The sequence below is a fragment of the Schistocerca americana genome, chromosome 2 (assembly GCF_021461395.2).
Source record: "Schistocerca americana isolate TAMUIC-IGC-003095 chromosome 2, iqSchAmer2.1, whole genome shotgun sequence".
Taxonomy (NCBI): domain Eukaryota; kingdom Metazoa; phylum Arthropoda; class Insecta; order Orthoptera; family Acrididae; genus Schistocerca; species Schistocerca americana.
This window is the reverse complement of record NC_060120.1, coordinates 571,736,438-571,753,397: the sequence shown is the minus strand read 5'-3', so window position 1 is coordinate 571,753,397 and position 16,960 is coordinate 571,736,438. Positions and strand designations below refer to the sequence as shown.

General features: G+C 44.1%; 1 protein-coding gene across 1 annotated transcript in view; it reads right to left on the bottom strand.

Moving 5' to 3' along the window:
* LOC124594187 (proto-oncogene tyrosine-protein kinase receptor Ret-like) overlaps positions 1 to 16,960 on the bottom strand; it is a 140,596-nt gene that overhangs the window by 102,038 nt on the left and 21,598 nt on the right. Inside the window, exons 3-4 of the mRNA XM_047132543.1 lie at positions 15,596 to 15,789; positions 5,905 to 6,036 (exon numbers count right to left, since the gene is read on the bottom strand). Coding sequence (XP_046988499.1) covers positions 5,905 to 6,036; positions 15,596 to 15,789 — 326 coding nt within the window. The remainder of the gene's footprint in view (positions 1 to 5,904; positions 6,037 to 15,595; positions 15,790 to 16,960) is intronic.

The window sequence follows — 16,960 nt, the reverse complement described above, 5'->3', positions numbered from 1 at the left end:
GCCGTCGTACGGTGCGTCCTCGTACAGTAGGGTCGGAAGACTTTCTTTCTGACACCGACACCAGTATGGTCAACGGTGACAGGTCCTACGATGCCGTCAGAGTGACGGAAGCATAGTCCGCGGTGGGCCTTTCGTATAATTTTGCCACATGCCCCGTCAACTATTTTCACATAGACTGTACTACTGACTATGGACAGATGGATTACTATAATGTCGCTCGGCAGTATCTTCGCTTCGTCGCGCAGGAATCATTCGACATCGAGCGCCGTGGTACGGGTGAAGTCGGGACAAAATGTGAATCGCAGAGTCCCTCTGCGGTCGTTGTACTCCATGATGCATTATTTTGAACGACGGCACGCGGTTACGGCCGCAGTAAACACCAACACCGGCTAGATGCGCCTCACTACGGGACAAGTCACGTGTCCGCACTGTAGCAGCACCGAAGGCAGAATGACCACTTAGCTATGGAGGCGGACATTTAGTAGCTGGTTGTGAAGATATGGCCGATAAATTTATTTTCGATAGCCGTGGCAGCATAATTCCGATCAGTAAATGTCGCAGCCCTCCTCGAAAGTTCGTTTTTGTACACTAACGAAACATAACCACAGATAGCTCCTGGATGGAAAGTAATAAAAAGCCGTATTAGGAAATCATTAACGTTAATTATATTTTTACTGATGCATTATCATTTTCCTCCTAAAATGGTGCTTGTTTAGGTGATAAAAGCTGTTATTTTATCACCAGTAACACAACTTCATTTATGCCTAAGAGATAGAGTCAACTATTACTGCATTGCTTGCTTACTATCTTATGTTTAGCGACAGGTGTTTTGTACTTATATAAAACAATAATACAGACAGTTCCGATATGGCAACGTTTCAAATGGGGCTCCACTGTGCCTGTGCCAGTGTGGCACAAATATCGAAATCTACTCATTGCGCAGAACAGCTTAACATGTGTCATGTGTATTTTGGAAGACGTTTAAGACGTAATGGTTTAAGTTTCACTAGTACTGTCAATATCTTTATGTTGTTTTTTTTAGGAATGAAAATAACATTGAAGTAAATATTGCGTTACTGATGAAGCTTACATAGAGTGTGTGTGTGTGTGTGTGTGTATTGTATGCTTTAGTATTTTATAATAAATGACACAGACGTTTTAGATGTCGAGAAACTGCAAGCTACAAAGGTATTGCCTATATATTTCTGTATTTTCACGTGGAAATAATATTGTTGTAAACATTATGTGTTGCTGATGAAGCCCACGTATTTTTGATAAATAACACAGACATTTTACAGACGCCGAAATACTACCAATATAATTACGTATTTTACCCAACGAAATAGCAATGGCAAAGATTATATGTGAGTTTACAGATTTGAGACCCATACATTTTAGAAGTGAAAACAGTGTAATCTGCATAAGTGTTGTCAGTATCATTATATATTTCTAATAAATAATACAGGTCGCTCAGACACTTTGGAACTTGGCGCCAATTTATGCAATTCAGATCGTTAGGATTCTTTTGAACGTTACCATGATGGTGGCTCGTTTTAATGGCTGTGATTGGGACCTCTATGTGTGTGTGTGTGTGTGTGTGTGTGTGTGTGTGTGTGTGTGTGTGTTACGTGTTGTGTGCGTGTGTTACATGTTTTTCGAAGTCAGACAAATCCAGATTGACAAAGCTGTGCGTGTTTGCCTGTAAAAAACTAATCCGCTGCTCTGTTCGCCTCCAGTTGTAACAGATGGTGCAGATGTCGCGAAATTGTTAACGAGAACGGTATCATCCTTGAAGTAGGAAGCTCGCTGGATGGTTGTTTTATTTTAATCGCTGCTAAAATACTGGGCTTTCATTGGAGGAGCGCATCAGATGGGTGTTTTTGCATAGATGTTCTCTCTTTGGCCTATTGTTGTGGCTTAAGGTGGAACTGAAAAAAATGTGACTGAACACTAAAATACTAGGTTGAAATTGGAAGATCTAAATATATGTGTGTTGTCTTGGGCGCTTTCTGATTGGCCAGCCTCCAAGAAATGGGCGTATTTATGAGGGATTAGGGATGTGATGATACCATAGAAGGGCACATCATGAGTGCCGTACAGTAAACATATCCTTACCGAAAAATGCTTCAGGATAAGCTTGACAATACTATGATATGCACTATAAGCTGCGATGTTTTAAAAAAGAAGAATCTAAATGCTATATGAATTTTCATTATGTATGGAAAACACGAATGAACTGTCTCAACAGATAGATCAGTAATCGTAAACTAAGACACTAATGAAAAAACGAAAATGAAACTCTAAACACTCTTGTAATGACAGACGATATTTTTACAGTAAATGCAAAAATGCATTAGTGGTATCGGTAATAGGCCACGTTATTATGTCAGAAAAAATATCGGTGTTTCCTCCATAAAATAAGAAAACCGTTATTTCCAGAAGCTTCATACTTTTCTCACTTCACTGGCAATTTTGTTGCCTTGGAGTTCGATTCTCATTACGTTTTTGCCAGAACTTATGGATTTAGGAGTACCTGTCAGTGGTGGTGTACGTCTTCAAAAGCAATTTTTCGAGCAAAAATCTGAAACTGCCACACCATTTAATCACGTGAGTTTGCAAGATTTTATTTATTTTTTTACTTTTCACTAAGAGTTTTCAGTGAAAGACTATTTATATTGCCTGTTGATATTTTTTTATGTAATTGTATCCCAAATGAGTGTGATTGCTTGTCGGTCACAATGTTAGGAGGTAATCACAACACAGAAAACCACTTCCCTGTTTGAATATTACCACGGTGTGGACAGTTGGCGCAGAAGCTTAGGAAAGACTGCAAGATTCAACTGGCAATGGGAAGCTCAAGATCGGCAGAAATGGAAGAACCTACTGGAATCCTATACCGCATGCCGACCCAAAGTGGTCACATCACCAAGTGACTGAACTGGCTTTGTATATATCATACACTAGCTAAGTACCCGGCGGTGCCCAGATACGTGTTCTGTTGGTACATCTCCTACTTACCTACCCTGCCCATCTGCTGTGCCCCCTCAGTCTGTCCATCTCCGCCTCTGTTTTTCATGTGTCCATCTTCTCTTCCCACTTCTCTCTCTGTCCATCTCGTTACCTCCCTTTTCTGTTTCTTCCCCCTCCCCTCTTTATGTCCATCTCCTCCTACCCGATACCTGTGCCCATATCTTCCTTCCCTCTCTTGGTCTGTCCGTCTATTCCTCCCCTTCTCTCTCCACGTTATACACTCCTGGAAATTGAAATAAGATCACCGTGAATTCATTGTCCCAGGAAGGGGAAACTTTATTGACACATTCCTGGGGTCAGATACATCACATGATCACACTGACAGAACCACAGGCACGTAGACACAGGCAACAGAGCATGCACAATGTCGGCACTAGTACAGTGTATATCCACCTTTCGCAGCAATGCAGGCTGCTATTCTCCCATGGAGACGATCGTAGAGATGCTGGATGTAGTCCTGTGGAACGGCTTGCCACGCCATTTCCACCTGGCGCCTCAGTTGGACCAGCGTTCGTGCTGGACGTGCAGACCGCGTGAGACGACGCTTCATCCAGTCCCAAACATGCTCAATGGGGGACAGATCCGGAGATCTTGCTGGCCAGGGTAGTTGACTTACACCTTCTAGAGCACGTTGGGTGGCACGGGATACATGCGGACGTGCATTGTCCTGTTGGAACAGCAAGTTCCCTTGCCGGTCTAGGAATGGTAGAACGATGGGTTCGATGACGGTTTGGATGTACCGTGCACTATTCAGTGTCCCCTCGACAATCACCAGTGGTGTACGGCCAGTGTAGGAGATCGCTCCCCACACCATGATGCCGGGTGTTGACCCTGTGTGCCTCGGTCGAATGCAGTCCTGATTGTGGCGCTCACCTGCACGGCGCCAAGCACGCATACGACCATCATTGGCATCAAGGCAGAAGCGACTCTCATCGCTGAAACGACACGTCTCCATTCGTCCCTCCATTCACACCTGTCGCGACACCACTGGAGGCGGGCTGCACGATGTTGGGGCGTGAGCGGAAGACGGCCTAACGGTGTGCGGGACCGTAGCCCAGCTTCATGGAGACGGTTGCGAATGGTCCTCGCCGATACCCCAGGAGCAACAGTGTCCCTAATTTGCTGGGAAGTGGCGGTGCGGTCCCCTACGGCACTGCGTAGGATCCTACGGTCTTGGCGTGCATCCGTGCGTCGCTGGGGTCCGGTCCCAGGTCGACGGGCACGTGCACCTTCCGCCGACCACTGGCGACAACATCGATGTACTGTGGAGACCTCACGCCCCACGTGTTGAGCAATTCGGCGGTACGTCCACCCGGCCTCCCGCATGCCCACTATACGCCCTCGCTCAAAGTCCGTCAACTGCACATACGGTTCACGTCCACGCTGTCGCGGCATGCTACCAGTGTTAAAGACTGCGATGGAGCTCCGTATGCCACGGCAAACTGGCTGACACTGACGGCGGCGGTGCACAAATGCTGCGCAGCTAGCGCCATTCGACGGCCAACACCGCGGTTCCTGGTGTGTCCGCTGTGCCGTGAGTGTGATCATTGCTTGTACAGCCCTTTCGCAGTGTCCGGAGCAAGTATGGTGGGTCTGACACACCGGTGTCAATGTGTTCTTTTTTCCATTTCCAGGAGTGTAATTCCCCCAACCCAACAGACTGTTACTGGTTCTTGCTTCCACTTTATTTCCGTCCGGATAGTAAATAATGTGTGTAGCAAGTTTGGCTGAACTCAGTACGATGGTTTTGGAGGAAATATGGAACCTACACACTTTTTTTTCCTTTATTGAGATTCGATTCACCCCGAAGGGGCAGGCTGGCAGCAGCTTAGTACGCCGCTCTTCAGACTACAGAATATTTTTTTTTAAAAAATGAAGCTAATAAATAATAAAAGGAGATGATAAAATCGGTGACTTAAATGGTTAAATGGCGGAAAATTGTGGAACTTAAAACATAAAAGAAAGGGTTGGCGATGCTAATAAAATACACAGGAAGCAGACAGGTAAAATAATAGACAGGCAATTAAAAAACACGGCGACAGTCTGGTTTCTGTTCGGAAGAGATATAAAATTCACACCCAGCAACAGCACGATTTTTGTTCGCAACACTTTGGAAAAGACGCACAACACTGAACACTCACTTGAACACTGGAACCTAGACAGGTGATGGGGAAGAAATGGGGAAAGGAGAGGAAAAACGGAATGAAGGGGAGGGGGAGAAGGAGCCGACGGAGGACGAGGACTCATAAGAGGGCGGGGGGGCTGGGCAGAAGCGAGAGGGAGTGGGGAAAGGCATTGTAGGTGAATGCAAAAGGATTCGGGGTGGGGGGGAGGGGGAAGAGAAGGGAGGCAGAGATAGTGTAGGCGGGAAAAAATCAGGATGGAAAGGGGGGGGGGGGAAGGGAACCTGCACACGTGCACTCTTGCACTTCATTTGGATACATGGTGTTTCACAATATCTATTACGATATGGATTTCTAGCGCTTGTAGAGGATATTCAGTAGATGATTTTGATAAGGGACCCATGTCTGGAAACTTATTATTTGGATGTAAAATACGAGGGGCCTTCAATAGGTAAGCACGTTGTTTTCTCGGCCAGTTTCAGTTCAAGAAATGTGGAATGTGTTGTGGTACATAGTGGAATATTCCCGCTTCAGCCACTATAGTTTCACGAAGTTCCGATAGATGGCAGCACTATACGTAACCTTCAAAACGGCAGTGAAAGCATTACTTACTGAACACCCCTCGTAGTTTAAAGACAGGACAAGCTGTGAGTTGGCACGGCCAGCTGCTCACCTGAGGACGGCGCGGCGGTGGTGGGGGAGTCGGTGGGCGCGGCGGTGGGGCGGGAGCCGGCGGCCGCCCCCGCGGTGCCGGCCTGCTGCGGCCTGCCGGCGTCCGTCTTGCACTTGCAGGACTCGGGGCGCGCGCCCCAGCACACGCCCACGCCGGCGCAGCTGTAGAGGCCGCGGCCCTGGCCGCCGATGCCGCTGGCGAACGACCGCCCTGCACACGACACAGCCGGCGCTCACTTTCGCGGTGTGTACAACCGTACCCTGTCCAAAATTACTTTAGCACTGACGGTGGTGAAAGGAAGACGTGGCGTAAAGTTTACGAGGAATGCATGGCAGGCATTCAGTCAATCCTACGGCTCCTGTAACCACAGCAAACTCCAGCAGTTGCCAAATTGTCACCCACTTCTCATTTGCACTACGCTGTCCTGTCGTATAGTACACTGCGCAGTGAGATCTTTGTTTTTGCTATTTCTTACAGCAGGGGTTCCCATCAAAATTTTCTCGAGGACCCCCTCATCGAGTATGATTGGTACCTAGTCATATCACGGTATCAAGTACCTAAAAAAGCCAAATTAAGAGTCTTTTTATACGTTTTCTATTTTTGGTACATTGACATATTCATTATTGAAAAAATATTGAGCTTAAAACTTTTTCAATATAGCCAGCATTGTTATTGTTAAATTTTTGATTATTGCTCAAAATCTTTGTCTTCAAATCTGGGTGTTTAGTATAACAAACTCCTTAAAAAAATAAAAATTGAGTATGAACTGAAAATGACACGAAAAATTAAAACTTGAGTGTACTGGTCTTTCAAGTGTACTACACTTGCGATTGCATTGAGTAGGCATGTGTGAAAAATAAGAAAACACTAATTTCATACAAGGTATTATTTATTTGAAAAAAAAAAATACAGTTACAATAGAGTACTCGATCAGTATACAATTAGTTTTAATTTTCAGTTCTTAATGAGATGAGCTCAATCTGACCTTTGAGTCCATTGTTTCTGAAATATTAAAAATTAGAATATACAAAACTATTATTCTACCAGTTATACTGTATGGGTGCGAGACTTGGTCTCTCACTGTGCACAATGAAAAGCCATTTCGAGTATTTGAAAACAAAATTTTGAGGAAAATTTTCGGAATAAAAAGGGATGAAATTAGCGGAGAGTGGCGAAAACTGCATAACGAAGAGGTTCAAGCCCTGACATAATCAGTATTATTAAGTACCGGTATGCGAACCGCCAGGCGACGGGCGCGCATCGCTGCGATGGGCGGGTCACGTGGCTCGAATGGATGAGGGCAGGGCAGCGCGCAGAGTACTGGTAGGGCACTTAGAGGGAAAACGTCCTGTGGGGAGACCGAGGCGTAGATGGAAGGACAATGTGAAGGGTGATTTACGGAGCCTAGGCATTGAAGGGGAATGGAAGGAAATAGCTCAAGACAGGGACCGATGGCGAAAATACGTTGCTGCGGTAATGGACTCGCGAGTCCGGTATGACCAGTGAGTAAGTAAGTAAGTATTTCTGAAATATTAGGTTCCAAACTTGAAACTTTCACTCTGAAACCCGACCGCATGTCGAGCCGATTCGTATATTTGTTTTTCATGAAACACATGGAAGAAAATGCTTGCTCACACCGATATGTGGTTGCAAATGGAAGGATCTTTTTCATTGCCTTATCTCCAAGTTTCTCGTAGTCCTTGCGTGCTGATGCTCAGAAGTCTGTAATTTTATCACCGATGTGTAAAGTGACTGTCAGTTGTCAGCTGCAAAGAGGCAGCGCGCTCAGTCTAACGGCATACAGCAGAACTATTTGCTCTATGTGATTCTAGTGTGTGCTAGTGTCAGTTGGCTCTAGGAAGACGCTAGACGCAGAAGTTAGCGTTCGCTAAAGCTCTGCTCATGCAGGAAGCGGCCAAAACAAAAATTCTGTTATCATACGAAATATATTTAATATATTTTTTATTCTAATAGCATCTTGCGGACCCCACTGGCATAGCTCGCGGACCCCTGGGGGTCCGCGGACCACCTGTTGGGAACCACTGTCTTACAGTTTTGATGTTAATGTTTTGTTTGTAAAATGTAAGCTTACACCGCCGGAAGTATCACAGTTAATGAGATGTTCCAGGCTGTTATGCCGTGGTCGAATGAATTTCACTCTTAAACACAACGTTTCGTCTCCATTTGTGGAGGACATTTTCATGGGGGATCGTAGCTTATTTGAGTGTTCGATTCACACCCTGGCTCGCTACTGACTGTGCGCTCCCGCACAGTGGCGTGACGTCACATACTTTGAATACCCGAGCGCAACTGGCCGTTGTCGGTTGCCGTCGTCCGCTGTTGCTGTCACCCTACGATGGAAGACAGGAACACATCTTCTTCAGCAGCGGGATCCAGATGTCATTCAATTTCACGCCCTCCTCTTTCCTATTAAAATTCATGGGTGTTTAACGATCTCTATGGCGTTTTTGTATAGCCTTTCATGGTATCCGCTTGTGGCTGCCAATACTTGAGTCTTATCAATTCTATTGTAGTCAGTATCGAGCCAGGGTGTGAATCCGGCACTCAAAGAAGCTACGACCCCCCTTCAAAAAGTCCACAGCAGATGGGGATGAAACGTTGGGTATTAATGTGAAACACATTCGACCATGGAATAAGACCCAGGAACATTTTATTCATTGTGACATTTCCGGCCATAAAAGTTTACATTTTACAAGAAGAATTTTTCCTCTGTTAATTTTCCTGTGAAGATCGATTTTCTACCTATTCTATGATATTTTATCCGTGTTCTCCACCGAGTCTGAACATAACGACCTCTCTCACTTTCTGTGCCAGGCAGCAGCCGTTGTATAGCATGCCCCACGATACGCGATCAAGAGCAATGTCTGATCAAATGTGCCCTAGCTCTCATTATAGACTGTTATAAATCTGTATTTATAAATATTGCCTCATTAGGAAGCTATGTCGTAAAGAATCAAAATGTTCGTACCATCAATCGTTATGTACTTTCCCCAATGCCACTCACGTAAGAACCTAAACTAGCTCAAGCTAGCCGCTATGTTGCAGCTTTGACAACAGAATCTGAGTCTGTAAAATGTTGAGCACGCAGTCCATCCTTCACAGGCCCGAAGAGATGGAAGTCAGAAGATTACTATATCAGGACTGTGTGTTGGATGTCGTATGACTGTCCGCAAAATTTGCCAGTGTGTTACATAATAAAAAAAATGTTGTGCGACTGACGTTATAGTGCTGTAAGCAGTAGTTCGTCTCTTTCTCTTGCCTGACACGGAACGTGGGCTTTTAGTGTAGCCTGTATCGTCTTGTAGTCCTCCGAAAAGAGGACTGTTTTAGTCTCCGAGATGTCCACTAGAACCAAACCTTGCCTAAGACTTAAGACTGTGCATATCACTTTGCCTGCGCATAGTTGTCATGAACCTCTTATTAGCTGCAGAATTCCCATGGTGGATGTGTACCAGTCTACCACCCCAGGGCGATAGCAACAGAGGATGACGGCAGTCGACAACGGCCATTTGCCCTCTGGTATTCAAAATATGTGATGTCACACCACTGTGTGGAAGCACGTGTAAACGGAATTTCGCTGCAGTCAGTAGCGAGTCAGTGTGTGTATCGGACACTCAACGAAGCTACCTTTCTTGAAAATGTCATCCACAGATGGGGACGAAACGTTGGGTTAAAATGCGAAATCCAATCGACAGCGGCATTGTAGGTCGGAACATTTTATTAATTTTGAGTATTTTAGCTGCTGAGTATTTTTCCGGGTTGTATGGCCGTGGTCCATGGATCTCTTCAATCTCGTACGTTTCGTCCAAAGCAACGTTGGACATCTTCGGAGGTGTTCCTGGTTATGCTGAGTCTCGCCGACAGGGCAGTCAGGGATTGAAGAGTTCCATGCACCACGGCCATACAACCCGGTAAAATTCTCAGCAGCTGAAACATCCTGTCGTAAAAGCCTTCATTGTATGAATATTTTGTTCATTATTATTGTTGTTGTATGGCAGCGAACAATATCAGAAGGCACTTCATCAAATGCTATTCACTGGCGAAGTTCGATGTCGCTCTCTTAGCCAGGACATTGCCGTATGAGACGAGTCGAGAGAAAGGATTTGGCCATTACGTGCCCACACCGCCAACAATTGTTCATGCTAATGCTTCCAACTATTGTTATTGTTGATCAGAGGCCTACCATGGTAAAAGGAAAATGGGAGACGATTGGTTAGCATCACACGTACGCCACAGTAGTATTAATAAGGACTTAAATTTTACGTTGCCACCAATAATAATAAAAGATATGCTGTCTGCAATCAAACCATACAGCAACTCCGCTGTTGGTAAAGTCAACCCAGGAAAGTACGAGAAAGCCGTCAGCCATATGCAGCGCATCATAGGAAAAGCTTCGCACAATTAAATTATTTAACAAAAAGCGTCATAAGAAATGATCACGTCATTAGAAAAGGACAGTGACAGTGTGACAACTGTGATGGCGTCAGTAGAGTTTTTCCATTGTTATCTTAGAAAAGATGTTTAGGAAGATTCAACGGAATATTTGGTGTGAGCTTTTGATGTTCGTGCTTAGCAAACTTATGTTTTCACAAGTTTTGACTATTAATAACAAGGCTGTGATTAGCGACTGATCCCGAATGAAATTCATCTCGGCAACTCAGTATTAATTACACAAAGAAATCCCACTCACAGTTTGAATTATAAATATTGTAATACTGAGGTAATCTATTTTCCAATCTGCCTTCCAAATCGACGACAAGGTTTCTTTTTCCCTCGATTTTTCGTTATGTTACAAATAAGTAGAAAGTTTGATCATAAAACGGTGAGCGACCGCTGAGGTTTTCACGCACGAAAGCAGCATTATTCCTCAAATATTTAACTCAAATTATATCATGCTAATGATCTTCAATAGAATTCTAGTTTGGAGCGGATGATAATATGATTATGTATTATTAAGATGTCGTTTGCGAAAAGATTTCCCCCCAAGTCCAAAATTCTGTAAAATCGACGCCAGGATACGCATTTTCTTAAACTTCCCATATATTATCTTAAAATTTTGTTACCGCAAATAGAACTGAAAAGAAATGCAGTACAGGTCTTCGAGAACACACTTGACGTCAGTTAGATCTCTGTACATCAAGTAGCTTCCGAGTTTGTACGAGTGGAATGAAATGTTAGATTATGTTCATGTTGCGGCCAGGATGTGGCATATGGTCCTCGCCTCCACGTCACTACTAAAGTAATCTCGAACACACTGTAGAGACTGTCCCACGGGAAACGGTCAATGTTAGACGATATAGAGGAACGATCTTTGGAAGCAAAAAAGCCTATTACACATGTGCTCTAAATTACTTAGCTTAAGAGATATGAGTACTTGTGCAGTATAACATCTGTGTTTCACAGGAGCGAAGATGAACAAGTTCTCATAGCTCTGAAGATATTCATTTTAGAACCCAATATTTATAGGAACTTTTTGCTTCCAATGATCGTTCCTGTCATATCCCTGAATATTGAGCGCTCTTCGTGTAGAATGCACAGTGCGCCATTTTCAACGTATTCCAAATTCCTGATCTTTTACCTTTCCCACGCTTTGGCTGACGTTTTCTAAATTTACCAAGGAGACGAGATAACCGTGGCGAGTCACGGGACAGGAAGGAATGAACACACAGTTACCAAAATATGAAGGATCACTACAGGAAATACACTTACTGAAAGCAATTAATACTTGCTAGAAAACGAAGGCAATGATATACTCCCGGGCAACAGCTGAAGTAATACCGCCTTACAGCAAAGCATATAGCAATAAAAGCAAAACTACTAAGGAATAAGCTTTCTTAAACACTTTTATTAAGTATACACACAAATAACCTACGATCGTCTTAAAAACGTAGTTGACGCACTGCTATTAGAGAAGCAAAGTGGATTTGGGAAGGAAAAGTCTTGTAGTGACAGTGTTACAGTAATAATTCAGGTGATGCTGAAGGAATTAGATTAGAAAAATGGAACACTGGAAGCACTAGAAGAGTTTTGCTATGTCTGCAGCCAAACAACTGGCGATAGCCGAATTAGAGAAGATGTAAAATTAAAACTTGCTAGACGAGAAAAAGCGTTTCTGAAACAGAGGTTTTTATTAATATCCAATACTAATTTATCTGTGAGTAGTATTTTCTGAAGTTCTTTGTTTACACTGAAGCTTTTAGGAAAGTGAATTGTAGACGGTAAATTGTTTGCACAATAAGAGAATAGAAGCGTTTGAATTGTGGTGCCGCGCGGGATTAGCCGAGCGGTCTGGGGCGCTGCAATCGTGGCCTGTGCGGCTGGTCCCGGTGGAGGTTCGAGTCCTCTCTCGGGCGTGGCTGTGTGTGTTTGTCCTTAGGATAATTTAGGTTAAGTTGTGTGTAAGCTTAGGAACTGATGACCTTAGCAGTTAAGTCCCATAAGGTTTCACACATATTTGAACTTTTTTTTTGTGGTGCTACAAGCGAGCGCTGAAGATTAGATTGGTGAATCGAGTAACTAATGAGCAGGTACTGAATCAAATTGGGGAAAAAAGAAATTATGGTTCAATTTGGCTAAAAGAAGGGATCAGTTGACAGACATATTCTGAGGCATTAATGAATCATCAGTTTGATAATAGAAGGAAGTGTAGGAGGTAAGAATTGTAGAGGGACACCAAGAGGGTGAGTAGTGTAAACGTGTTCAAATGGATGCACACTGAATCAGTCAGGCAAAATGAGGAGGCTTCAACAGGATAAAGTACCTTGCGAAACTGCATCGAACATAGGTCCCGACTAGGAATGTTGATAGTTCTAAAAATATCAGTAATCCGATATATAGATATTTAAAAAATATCGTTACTGGCGCACGAAGAGTTGGAGGAACAATCGACATGTCGACGGAGTAAAATATCGTCCTACAGGCATATAAAAACATCGGCTGCACACTCTAAATATACTGTTGGATTTAGAGCTGCGTGTTTAAGTATCGATTTATTATTAGATATGCGATACAACAACAAGCTAGCAGTGTGCTTATCCCCCTTAGAGCAAGAATTGAAGGGAAAACGATGCACGTTCACGCTTGGCGATAACCACTTTGCTAAAAATGGTAACTGCATTTAAGTGACACAATAAAAGGTGTCCGGTGGGTCTGTCGTTCGATTTCGTCACATATCGGATTTGTCCGGAACACTTCATGTCGACTTCCCTGGTTTTTCATGTCTGCAAACGCCAGCGACCTATCAGCTGCAGTGTCAAAATTGCGTGCCGATGTAAAACGTTGCCGTTTCCGTTAGCAGCACCGAGCGCCGATTATGTCAACGCCCACTGCAAATACCAATCTGGTCGTTTAGAGTTTTGTTCATAATTTTCAGCATCTTTTTTTCACGAATTCAGTTTTGAAGAAATAGCACACTAATTATGTTAAATTTTTTAAAACTTAACTGGTGTGCTGTTTCTTTACATTGGATCTCTTGTTGTTCCATTCACACCGCCACTCCCCCACCCCCACCCCCCAGTGCCACCTACACATGCTTCACATAGACAGAGAGAAAGACTGTACTTGATGAAAGCTCAAAAAGTAGTAAGACACCTTTTTTTGTTTGTGGTATGTTCCTATGGTAACAAACTGCTGAGGCCAGTTGTTGTGGCCGAGCGGTTCTAGGCGCTTCAGTCTGGAACCGCGCGACGGTACGGTCGCAGGTTCGAATCCTGCCTCGGGCATGGATGTGTGTGATGTCCTTAGGTTAGTTAGGCCTAAGTAGTTCTAAGTTCTAGGGGACTGATGGCTTCGGATGTTAAGTCCTGCCGGCCACGGTGGTCTCGCGGCTCTAGGCGCTCAGTCCGGAACCGCGCAACTGCAACGGTCGCAGGTTCGAATCCTGCCTCGGGCATGGATGTGTGTGATGTCCTTAGCTTAGTTAGGTTTAAGTAGTTCTAAGTTCTAGGGGACTGATGACCGCAGATGTTAAGTCCCATAGTGCTCAGAGCCATTTGAACCATTTTTTGTTAAGTCCTATAGTGCTCAGATCCAAACTGCTGAGGTCATCGGTCACTAGGCTTGCACACTACTTAACCTAACTTAAACTAACTCACGCTAAGGACAACATACACCCCATGCCCGACGGAGGGCTCGAACCTCCGACGGCGGGACCCGCGCGAACCGTGGCAACGCGTCAAGACCGCGGGGCTACCTCGCGAGGCTAAGACACCTTCACACAGCGAAAGTAAAATTATGTTACACTACAATTTCAAAAGAACAATTTAAAATATTTACCGAAAATTGCGAAAAAAATATAATATGAAATAAAAATATCGGGCCTCAGTATTGCCATTTCGATATCGATATATCGGGAAAAATAATGTCGCCGAAATATATCTGTACTTTTTGCAGAAAATATCGATATTTTATCAACAGCCCTAGTTCCGACTGGAAACTACAACAACAACGGAAGAAACAATACAAAAGAGGAGGGCGTTGAAAATGAAAACGCGAGAGTTTTCGACGAGTCAGCCGACATATTTTATGCAGTATTTTAGCAGGACAAGTGTACCCCAGGCACTTAATACGAATTGTTGAAAGTCTATATAAACAAACAAAAATCTTGAGAAACACGAGAAGAAGGAAGACTGCAGCCGTAACAATTAGTAGGAGTAGCTTATCGTCTACACTTCAGTATTGACGTAGCCAAAGAAAATCGAAGCCAACCAGGCAATAAAAATAGGGTCAGATAACTGGATAAACATCAAGATGTAAGTTGACGACCAAATAATTTTACAATAGATGGAGGATGATCAACAAAGAACATTTCTTTGCCTAGGCCAGGTACGCACGGTTACTGTTTCAATATTTCTCACAGAACTACTGACAAAAATTGTGGCTCTTGAGGTAAATAATGTCAAATTGTAACGCTTTAGAATAAGTTTTCGGTTTTAACTTCTTAGATTGTGAGGTAAGCTACCACCTGAAAATGACATGCACAATAAGTTTAATAAATATCAAATGATTCGTGCTACAGCACAATGAATGCTAGGCAAACAAGTGCGGAAGGAAACAAAAATAAAATTTGATAAAGTGAAGGTTACAACTGTTTTGACATACGGCTCAGAATAGTGGAAAATAAGAACGCAAAATAAAACAACAAGTGATTATAATTAAAGTGCAGCTACTCAAAAAGGTCCAGTATGGGCTGTAATTACCATATTGTAGCGGAATTTGGTAGTATGCTAATACGTTAATGTAACACCGATTTAGGCTGGAAAAAAATTAGCTCCAGTTTTGGCCACCAGTGCAAATCTGGCGTTGTTCAGCATCTCTTCAACATTTCCGGTGCTCGTAGTGAGCAAATTGTGTAAATGGCAGTTAATAATAAAATCAATATTACGCCTTTCTCTCTTGTTTGATCTTTTGTGCCTGCATTCTACTCCTAATCCCTTACATATGGAAACATTTCTGTACGTCTTTTTTGGATTCACAGCGCCAGAATTACGCCTGGTGGCCAAAATATGAACTAATTTTTTCCAGTATAAGTCAAAATCTACCAAGTTTCGCTGCCGTACGATAATTACAGCGCACACTGGCTCTCTGTGAGTAACTGCACTTTGATTATAGCCACGCGGTACGTGTACTAGCCAATGAAGCATCACCAAATTCTTGCTCGCAGCTTGATACTTTTTCAGAAGTGATGGTCAACACTTTACGACTATCCCTGGAACGCCTTCGAGGCAAAGCGCGTGTCGGCTGTACTCACGGACGCAGTCCTGAGGACAGAGGGCAGAGATATTCTCCAGCGGGTCGCAGAAGCCGTCCGGACAGTGGCGGACGTCCGGCGTGCAGGTGGCGTAGTGGGGGATCAGCTCCGTCGAAAAGTTGGCCTTCGCGCCCCGCCACGCGCAACCGCCAAGCGGCGCCACCTCGGGACGCGCCGTAGAGTTCCTGCCCTCGCTGTAACAGGGAGCAGAACGCTGCACTGCCGGTCAGGCAGGGAAGGCAGCAGGCGCCTTCATCTCTGATGTTAATGCAAAATGTGTGATGTTATTCACATGGAACACTCCGCAGCATCCGTCCTCAAAACAAGTTTGAGAGGCTCCTTGTGACGGGCCATAAAGTGATATTTGAATTCTGTTGTCGTCATGGTAGTCTTTTTGTTTTAACCTATTGATGTAGTAACGCAAATTTATGATGCTATTGGTTAAATATTAATTGTTATTTATTGTAATGTCACTTACACTGTGGTGACAAAAGACGTGGGATACCTCCTAATACTGTATCTGACCTTCTTTTGCCCGGAATAGTACAGAAGCTCGACGTGGCGTGGACTCGACAAGTCGTTGGAAGCTGCTGCAGAAATATTGTGCCTTGCTGCCTCTATAGCCGTCCACAGATGCAAAAGTATTGCCGGCGCAGGGAGTTGTGCACGAATTGACCTCTCTGTTTTGTAAAGAAAATGTTCGATGGGGGTCGAGCGAAGTGGCCGAGCGGTTCTAGGCGCTACAGTCTGGAACCGCGCGACAGCTACGGTCCCAGGTTCGAATCCTGCCTCGGGCATGGATATGTGTGATGTCCTTAGGTTAGTTAGGTTTAAGTAGTTCTAAGTTCTAGGGGACTGATGATCTCAGCAGTTAAGTTCCATAGTGCTCAGAGCCATTTGAACCATTTGTTCGATGGGTCTTATGTTGAGATACCTGGGTGGCCAAATCATTCACCTGAACTGTCCAGAATATTCTTCAAATCTATCGCGAACAACTGTGGCTGGTGACATGGCTCATTGTTATCCATAAAAATTCCATCGTTGTTTGGAAACATGAAGTCCATGAATGGCCGCAAATGGTGTCCAAGTAGCCGAACATAACCATTTCCAGTCAATGATCAGTTCAGTTGGGTCAAACGACCCAGTCCATTCCATGTAAAGACAGCCAACACCATTGTGGAGTTATCACCAGCTTGTACAGTGCCTTGTTGACAACTTAATTCCATGGCTTCGTGTGATCTACGCTACACCGAGCCATACAATCAGCTTTTACCAACTAAAGCAGGAATTCATCTGATGAGGTCCAGCCGATATGGTCACGAATCCAGGAGAGGCGCTGCAGACGATGTCGTGCTGTTGGCAAAG